At 32.1% G+C, this 10,021-nt stretch overlaps 1 protein-coding gene across 1 annotated transcript in view; it reads right to left on the bottom strand.

Annotated features, from left to right (window-relative positions):
* col28a1b (collagen, type XXVIII, alpha 1b) overlaps window positions 1-9,325 on the bottom strand; it is a 22,462-nt gene extending 13,137 nt beyond the window's left edge. Inside the window, exons 1-10 of the mRNA XM_016574199.1 lie at window positions 9,250-9,325; window positions 8,704-8,837; window positions 4,681-5,246; window positions 3,251-3,271; window positions 2,767-2,826; window positions 2,636-2,689; window positions 2,505-2,549; window positions 2,384-2,410; window positions 1,675-1,719; window positions 1,545-1,589 (exon numbers count right to left, since the gene is read on the bottom strand). Of these exons, the coding sequence (XP_016429685.1) occupies window positions 1,545-1,589; window positions 1,675-1,719; window positions 2,384-2,410; window positions 2,505-2,549; window positions 2,636-2,689; window positions 2,767-2,826; window positions 3,251-3,271; window positions 4,681-5,246; window positions 8,704-8,830 (990 nt within the window). The 5' untranslated portion in view covers window positions 8,831-8,837; window positions 9,250-9,325. The remainder of the gene's footprint in view (window positions 1-1,544; window positions 1,590-1,674; window positions 1,720-2,383; window positions 2,411-2,504; window positions 2,550-2,635; window positions 2,690-2,766; window positions 2,827-3,250; window positions 3,272-4,680; window positions 5,247-8,703; window positions 8,838-9,249) is intronic.
* Between the last annotated feature and the right edge of the window lie 696 nt (window positions 9,326-10,021).

Below are 10,021 nucleotides of genomic sequence, written 5' to 3' on the forward strand. Positions count from 1 at the left end.
TTTTCCCCATTCAAAACTATACGAGTGACACGTCTTGGGTATTCTGTAGTCTTTGCAATAATCCACAAGTAATCCACACCACTCCAGTCCATCAATTAATGTCTTGTGAAGCTAAAAGTTGTGTGTTTGTAAGAAACAAATTCATCGTTAAGATATTTTAACTGCTAAACTTTTGTTTCTGGCTAAAATAGTCCATAATTCCATAATTTATAATAACACTAAAACATTTTTGCTTGTAAACAGTGCTTTGAAGTTAAAAATGCCTTAATGATGGATTTGTTTCGTACAAATAGACAGCTTTTCACATCACAAGACATAAATTGATGGACTGGACTGGAGTCATGTGGATTATTTGTGGATTATTGTGATGTTTTTATCAGCTGTTTGGACTCTCATTCTGACGGCACCCATTCACTGCAGAGGATCCATTGGTGAGCAAGTGATGGAATGCTAAATTTCTCCAAAGCTGTTCTGATGAAGAAAAAAAATGATCTACATCTTGGATGGCCTGAGGATGAGTACATTTTCAGCAAATTTTCATTTTTAGGTGAACTATTCCTTTTACAATTCTTCAACCATATGCCTAGATGCAATAAACACTAATAATATAGGATGATATGGCATTTTTAGGCTGCTAGATGCCTGTTAAAATGTACGGGTTTTGAGGGACTTGACCCAGTCGATCTGAACTACTCTGTCTCTTCACTAATCCCACTGTACAAAGTCGTCCTCAGAAAAAGAATAATATCCTGCAAGCCTGGATTCACTGCTTTAGATGTGTACATTAGCATAGGATTACGAGCGATCTGCCGTTCACATTCCATAAGTGCAGGGTGGGGAAACAGCCACGGACTGCCATGATCACCACATTTGTGATGAGACAACTTGTGATACAACTAATGCATTGAATTTTATATTTATAAATATCAAGCGTAGCGTTAGTTCTGGCAGGTCACGTTAGTCAAGCTCGCATCAGCTGACTCTCAGCTGATCCCCATCTACCTATGGGAATACGACACCTATCTAAGCATTCATATATAAGGTAAAGCATTTATATAATATAATTGTACATATATGGACAAATAATGCAATTATCATTTATACATAATGTTAACAGTTATATTCTAAATGACAAGAAAAAGAATGATCAGAGATCAACTTTTAAGAGCAGCATTGATTAAAATTCATAAATACATAAATTCATTCAATGTGACTGTCTGTGAGATGTGTCATAATTAAAGAAATAATTAATTATTTTTGACTATAATTTTTGGCGGCTCTTACAAAATTTTCCCAACTTTATTTATTTTAGTTGTTTGAGTTTTTCTCTTCTGTTGAACACAAAAGAAGATATTTTGCCAAACACTTGATAGTAGTAATTCTTCCCCTACTATTGAAGTCAATGGGGACCAACAACTGCAAATTAAATACTAAAATAACTGAATGAGTATCCCACAATATAAAAAACAGTGTATACTAATTCAGCTGAAACCTTCAGTGTGGCATATAATATGTCATGTAAATGGTAAATATTTATACTGTGCCTGCTCTCCTCTGGGGCCCCTCGGCCCTGGAGGCCCTTCGGTGCCCTGTGAAATACAATAAAAACTATTTATTAATCATGTATTCTGTATATTAGAATATAAATATTTTAGGTCAGTACAGAAGACATACCTTATGTCCCTTTTGTCCTGGTGGTCCACAGTTACCTTGATCTCCCTAAAACATGACTCAAGTCTTAGCGATTGCATTGTGGAACAGAATGTGTAAGAACAGTGATAGTAGCATTAATAATTCTGATGAGAATATGAATTTTGCAATTTTATTATATGTGCACAATATTAATTTAGCATACACTACTGGTCAAAGGTTCTGGATAATTAAGATGTTTTTTAAAGAAGTCTCTTATGCTCACCAAAGCTGCATTTATTTGATCAGAAATACAGAAAAAAATTATAATATTGTAAAATATCACATTTAAAAAAAAACTGATTATTATTTGAATATGTTATATCAAATAATTTATTCCAGGGATGCAAACCTGACTTTTCAGCATCATTACTCCAGTCTTCAGTATCACATGATCCTTCAGAAATCATTCTAATTGGCTAATTTAGTACATTTAAAATACTATATTTAAATAGAAAACAGTTATTTTAACATTTTATTTTTGATCAAAAAATGCAGCCTTGGTGAGCACAAGATACTTCTAAAAACATTTTAAAAAATCATAATAATAGTTTCTCTTAATAATAGTTTATAAATAATAGTTTCTCTCTCTGATCTGACATCATGAGTCATCAAGATCATTATGTATGAAGCTGTTAATGAATTCATTGCACTAACATATGTATATGTGAAATATAAAACTCTGAGGTTTCACCTTATCACCTTTGAACCCAGGTCTTCCCTGTGGATGAGGAACCAGGAACAGAACCAGTGTTGGTCAGAGAGTCATTGATAACACAGACTGTATAAAGTGATTATATGAAGATGTGATGTACCTCTGGACCGTTGATTCCTGGAAGACCGGATGCTCCTGTTTCCCCCTGTAAAACAGGTCAGATCAACTAGTCAACAACAGTAAACTATAGATCTAATAATCATAATTATAGGTAATTATTTTCACTCTCACCCTTGAGCCTTTTTGACCAGGTGCTCCTTCATAACCTTGCTCTCCTTTTTTACCCTAAACAAAGTAGAGTTTTTCTCATGAATGACACTAATAAACGAAAATGGCCTCAATTTCATCTGAGCGATACTCACAGGAGCTCCTGGAGGACCGCGTTCACCTTTCTCACACAAACACACTGGTGGCCGTGGACACTGGCAGGAGGAATACAACCAACAGGTAGTTTGCAATCAGCATTTAAAAAAAAAAATTTATTCACCCACAAATGAAAATTCTGTCATCATTTACTCACCCTCATGTCGTTCCAATCTTGTTTGAGTTTTTCTCTTCTGTTGAACACAAAAGAAGATATTTTGCCAAACACTTGATAGTAGTAATTCTTCCCCTACTATTGAAGTCAATGGGGACCAACAACTATTTGGTTCTTCAAAATTCTTCAAAATATCTTCTTTTGTGTTCAAAATATGAATGAAGCTCATACAGGTTTGGAACGGCATGAGGGTGAGTAAATGATGACAGAATTTTCACATTTGGGTGAACTGTCCCTTTAAGAATGAGTTTTTGGTATAATATGCTTTGTTTAATCAAGTCAAATATTTTTGATAGTTCAGTACTTACTTCATTCTTTGCAATTATTTCCTGAAAAAAAAAATGAAATGAGAAATGAGAATTAGAACACAAATCACAGTACCAAAATGAATTCAATTTATTGTCAAATCCTGTGCATGCATGGCATGGGAAACTTTGATGCATTTCTAAGAGGCCCGTATTGTGCGATCACAGACAGTGCTTGACATTTCATGAGCGGCAGCCCCTTCTGTGTTTCTGTGGAAAATCCCCCACACCCACTGATGTGTGAACCATGCCCCAGGACAGCAGACTGAACACTGGATCTCAAACCATCACAAATCAAATCTAGATGCCCATTTGTGAGCATCTATTATCTGACCCAAAATAACAGCAACATTTCCTGTAGGCTGGAATATAGAAATAGAAAGCAAGAGCTTGAATCAAAGCTAAATTAATAAGTGGCATGTCAGCTGGAGTCCATGTGAGAAATGAGTGCCGTGTGTCTCTGTGTATGCCAAAATGTTTTGAGCACTTATTACCATGTTGCTTCCCAAATATGCAATATGGGTGGCTGCTTGGTGGTTTCTTATTGACCTAAATCACAGGTGTGTGTTAATCAGCATTTTACACAAACATGGCTATTCATGGCTAATATAGTTTATATTTTTAGATGATATAACAATCAAGCAGTTTAGATTTTAAGCAATCAAGAAGTTTAGATTCAGAATTTAGAATTATCCAAAACTATATTGTGTTAGATGGTTTTTAATTTTCATAGAGTTTCTTTGTGTTTCTTTTTATTTATTTTTTATTATTAAAACGTGCTCTGGATGCAAAACTTCATACTCCAGAGTATTAGTGGGCCATTCGTGTTTTTACTTGTTTGTTTGTTCATTTCTCTCTTTAGGTTTAAGGCTGCACAGATAATTAAAATAAAATTGAAATAAAAATATATTACACATGATATATGAATTGTCGATATATGATATATGAAAGTTGCACAAGGTGATTTTGTGTTATATATACAAATCATTTTATTTTATATTTTTTATTATATTTATAGAATTCATTAATCGATTTTTATATTAGATTTTTAATATTCTTAAACATTTTAATTATAATAAGTAATTAATTAATATCCTTTTAATTCAAAGGGTGATTTTGTGTGTTTGCATAGAAATTATATATATAGAAGTTATATGTGTGTGTTTCATGAAATATACAATTTTTATATTTTTTATTATAGTAATTAATCATTTATATTAGCATACTCTGTTGCACAAAGTGATAAAATCATGACTTCATTTGATGCAAAATGCTCAATTCAGTATTGACTGTTTTTGTTTATTGTATAATTTAATTGTGCTATCTGAATGCATCTTTTACTTTCCATTATATTTTTAATTGATCATTTATTTGTATTTATAATATGGGCTCATCATGTCTGATGAGTCTGACAGATGAAGTGAATGTCTCACGAGCTGCTGCAGGAGCCGTTCCTCCAGTTTGGGGTCAGTGAGGCTGTGGGAGTACTGCTGCGCTGGGCTGCTCGCTACGACCCGCAGTTTGGCACTGTTCACGTTGTCCTTTGCCAAGTTTGATAAGCCAATTGTGAAGATCTTAATGTTGTGGCCTTTGGCCTCGGCGACCGCCGTCATGATGTCAGGATTCCGCGGATGGTCGATGCCGTCGGTCATGAGCAGGGCGACCCTCACACTTTGCTCCTTGGTCTCGCTGGTGAAGAGTTGAGTGGCGTTGGATATGGCGTATGTGGAGTACGTTCCCTGGCCGATGTAGATGGCGTCTGCCAATCTGCTCAGGAAGACGTCAAGCTCCTGCCAGTCTTTGAAGTGCTGGTCGATATGGACTGAGCTGCTGTAGTAGATGAGTGCCATACGGGTTTTCAGATGCCAGTCGGACACCTGCATCTGTGCCACCCGCTTGCTGAAGGAGCGCACAAACGCTTTCTCTCGATCGAACAGAAGGCCCTTCGCACTCTCTGAGCTGTCCAGGATGAACGCGATCTCTAGTGTGCATACTAACTCTGAAACCAGAAAAAAAAAACATAAACACACTTTATCAGCTATGGTCAACTATAGTTCTGACATATGAAATAATAGCCAGAATTTTTATTTATTTATTTATTTATTTTAATGGAACAGTTTTTAGTGAACCTTTAGACAAAATAAAAAAAATGCTTGTGTTTTAATGTGTTTGTTTTGAGTAGTGTGATATAAGAGAATATGGAGCTCAAAAGGAAGAAAAAAACAGCTCAGACAACCAAACTGAGTAAAAATATACAATTTGTTGCAGTATCTGATATTTATATGGCCAAAAATTCTGATGGCTTGTAATGTAAATCAATGAGATCTTTATAACAGTATGGCAGACTACTTAAAAAATGCATATAAATATCAGTTGTCACTCTAAATCTCCCAGTAATATGTCTTAGTAAGGTGATATTTATATGCTTAGTTTTATGATCTAAAATATGTCGTTTCAAAACATATAATGCAATGCAAAACCATGATGATTGAGAGATGAACAAAAAAAAGTTCCTCAAAAGCCTGATGATTGTATTTGATGCTCACATTTATCATGTTTTTTTTCTTCTGAAGTATGGATAATAAAGTAAACCTTAAGCTGCTTAAGTCCAGTAAGTGTTCATCTTGCAATATTACTAAAGATATAAAAATTATTCATATGTTTACTTTATAAAAATCCGTAAAAAAATTCACAGCAAAAAGACAGGTGAACCACAACCTGAAGGTGGAAGATTTTACGATCATATTAAAAGGCCTTTTAATTGTTAAAAGTTGAAACTATCTAACAGAGACAGAAGGCATGTAGTAGATCGTGTACAAAAGGTTTTTAGTGCAGTTTTGACCATTTAGAGTGCTTAGAAATTTGTGTATCAAATATGATACAGTAGGCTTTATAGGGTTTAGAGTGATGGGGTACAAAAGACCCCTCACAAAAATGATTTTATTTAGCCTTTTCTCTAATTGAGTCTAAAAAATTCCCATTGATCTAAAATCGTTTCAAAACATATAATGCAATGCAAAACCATGATGATTGAGAGATGAACAAAAAAAAGTTCCTCAAAAGCCTGATGATTGTATATGATGCTCACATTTTATCATGTTTTTTTTTCTTCTGAAGTATGGATAATAAAGTAAACCTTAAGCTGCTTAAGTCCAGTAAGTGTTCATCTTGCAATATTACTAAAGATATAAAAATTATTCATATGTTTACTTTATAAAAATCCGTAAAAAAATTCACAGCAAAAAGACAGGTGAACCACAACCTGAAGGTGGAAGATTTTACGATCATATTAAAAGGCCTTTTAATTGTTAAAAGTTGAAACTATCTAACAGAGACAGAAGGCATGTAGTAGATCGTGTACAAAAGGTTTTTAGTGCAGTTTTGACCATTTAGAGTGCTTAGAAATTTGTGTATCAAATATGATACAGTAGGCTTTATAGGGTTTAGAGTGATGGGGTACAAAAGACCCCTCACAAAAATGATTTTATTTAGCCTTTTCTCTAATTGAGTCTAAAAAATTCCCATCACAAGTTATATTACCATCATAACAATTTGAGCAAAGTTTAGCCTATCTGGTTTGTCTTGAGACTTTTGGACTTTTCCTGAAAAAAAGTCTTTTAGTTACTCTTATTATTGTCTAGAAGAAACTACTGAGATATTAAAGATATCTAACATTCATTTTTAATAATTTTTAATAAGTATCGCTTTTTATTTCTCCTCTTTCCTACTACTTGTTTTACGTCTGTTTCAGTTTTTATAACCATTTCTTACTATGTGTAAGTAAGTTGTTGTTTTTTAGCATGTAAGTTTGGCAGTGTTATTTTTTAGGATTACTGATAAACTACTGTCGTTTGATTTGTATTATTTGTATTTGTTATTTATTTTAATTTTAGTTAAATTATGTCTGAATTTATTATGTCTGTATAGCTCTTTTATTAAGTTTTTAGTTTTATTTAATTAGAGTTATTTTAATACTTCAACAAACTAAATGAAAATGAAATAATATATATATTGAATTTATAAATGTGTATGTACATATACAGTATATATGTATGTGTGTGTGGTTGTACATACACATATGTAGTTGTTTTTTTGGTGTTTGGCTTAGTGTTATGTTAGAATCATTATTATACTCTTATACCATTTGTTCTTCAATATTTTGAATTGTTTTTAGTTTTATATTTGTTTTTCATTTAAATGTTAAGTTTTGAAATTTTGTTGTATGCATTTGTCATTTTTATTTAATTTCTTTATTTTTAAAATGTGTATAAGTAGCATTTATAAAGTTTTAGCTTTTAGTTTTGGATCTGTTTTTAGTTGTTTTAATACTACAATTGATTGCTTCTGTTGTCCTCATTTGTAAGTCGCTTTGGATAAAAGAGTCTAATAAATGACTAACTAACTAAATAAAAAAAAAATAAAAAAAATAATATATATATATATATATATATGTGTGTGTGTGTGTATATATGTTTATTTATTTATATGTTATTTCCTATTACTTGTTTCGCTTCTGTTACAGTTTTTTATAACCATTTCTTACTATGTGTAAGTAAGTTGTTGTTTTTTAGCATGTAAGTTTGGCAGTGTTATTTTTTAGGATTACTGATAAACTACTGTCGTTTGATTTGTATTATTTGTATTTGTTATTTATTTTGATTTTAGTTAAATTATGTCTGAATTTATTATGTCTGTACAGGTCTTTTATTAAGTTTTAGTTTTATTTAATTTGAGTTATTTTAATACTTCAACAAACTAAATGGAAATGAAATAATATATATATTGGATTTATAAATGTGTATGTATGTGTATGTATATATATATATATATATTTGTATTTGTTATTTATTTTAATTTTAGTTACATTATGTCTGAATTTATTATGTCTGTATATGTCTTTTATTAAGTTTTAGTTTTAATTTGAGTTATTTTAATACTTCAACAAACTAAATGGAAATGAAATAATATATATATTGAATTTATACATGTGTATGTACATATACAGTATATATGTATGTGTGTGTGGTTGTACATACACATATATTTAGTTGGTTTTTTTTGGTGTTTGGCTTAGTGTTATGTTAGAATCATTATTATACTCTTATACCTTTTGTTCTTTAATATTTTGAATTGTTTTTAGCTTTATTTTTTGTTTTTCATTTAAATGTTAAGTTTTGAAATTTTGTTGTATGCATTTGTCATTTTCATTTAATTTCTTTATTTTTAAAATGTGTATAAGTAGTATTTATAAAGTTTTAGCCTTTAGTTTTGGATCTGTTTTTAGTTGTTTTAATACTACAATTGATTGCTTCTGTTGTCCTCATTTGTAAGTCGCTTTGGATAAAAGCGTCTGCTAAATGACTAAATAAATAAATAATAATATTTTTTTTACATGCAATACTAAGCCAACACAATAAACGATACTCTGACACCGAATGAAACACTGATGCGTTTACCATTGTCCTGATTTGTGGTGAGGTTCAGTGTTTCTCCAGACGGTCTTCTGTTCTGGCATCTGGCCGCAGGTACAAGCAGCCAAAGCAGCAGGCACAGAAAAAACCCTTTGGCCATGCTTTCATTCATATCTAACCTTAAAGACGATCAAAGAAAAATCAGACCTTCTGTGCATCTTTAAAATGTGTTCATGGTGCATATTGTGCATTACAAAGACCAACACAAGTGACTAAAAAAATCATTTTCTTGTTTGATGAATATACACTTTTAATGCTACCACAAGCTGGTCCTTGGACATTTTTGAACAAATGTAATAAAGTTTAATAAATCAGGTGATGAATCAGAACTTGTGCATCAAAACACTTTAAACAATGACATGCATGTTGTTTACAGATCAAACAAATACATGCAATAAAGTCAGATGCAATGTTCAGTTCTATGTTAAGTTTTGTCATATAATTCTGAAATGTTTTAAGCAGGTTATAATATCTCAAAATGAGTGAAACTAATATCAGAACAATAATATGAAGAAAAGATAAAGCACTTACCTTGCCTGTTATGCAAATCTAGGGAGCATCCACATGCTCATGTCTCTTGTATGGAGCACATTCTGTTCTGACTGACTTCAGTCCTGCTCTGAACATCAGCCCAACATTACAGTCCCAAGAATCTGATGCCTGACTGAACACACACACACACACACACACACACACACACACACTGTATAGCACAGGACAGCCATAACTCTGGAAGAAAAAAAAAGTTTATTTACATAATTTCAGGCTCACACTAATACAATGAAATACATTTATAGTACACACCTGTTGTATTATAGTATAAAAATATAATAAATCAACTTTATTATGTATTTTGGTAATGCAGTGTGACGTTGAACAGGAGTTAAGCAATGTAAACTCTCTACTCTTTTCTCATGTTTACGTGTTTTGGAGATGAATGCTGAGAGATTGTTTGGAGGACAATAACATTTCCCCCAAAAGCTTCTGTACCTTGACAACAATTCATATAAACGGCGCCCCCGTGAAATCTGGAAAACATGCAGGAACCTCCTGAGATGTGACTCATCTGAAGTGTTCCAAGACTTTTAACGAGATAGTTCACCCAAACATATTTCATTAATTACTCATCCTCATGTTGTTCCAAAACTTGTTTGCATGTATTTTTGTGAAACACAAATTATTATTATAATTTTTTTAAATTACTTTTTTAAATACATTTTTATAGCTTTATGAAGTCGTATAAAAACCTTTACTAATCACTAATTCTAAATAAGCTGTTTGTTGTTGTGATTACCCCCCCCCC

Source organism: Sinocyclocheilus rhinocerous, unplaced genomic scaffold (genome assembly GCF_001515625.1).
Source record: "Sinocyclocheilus rhinocerous isolate Xijiao unplaced genomic scaffold, SAMN03320098_v1.1 scaffold1735, whole genome shotgun sequence".
In the NCBI taxonomy this organism is placed as follows: Eukaryota; Metazoa; Chordata; class Actinopteri; order Cypriniformes; family Cyprinidae; genus Sinocyclocheilus; species Sinocyclocheilus rhinocerous.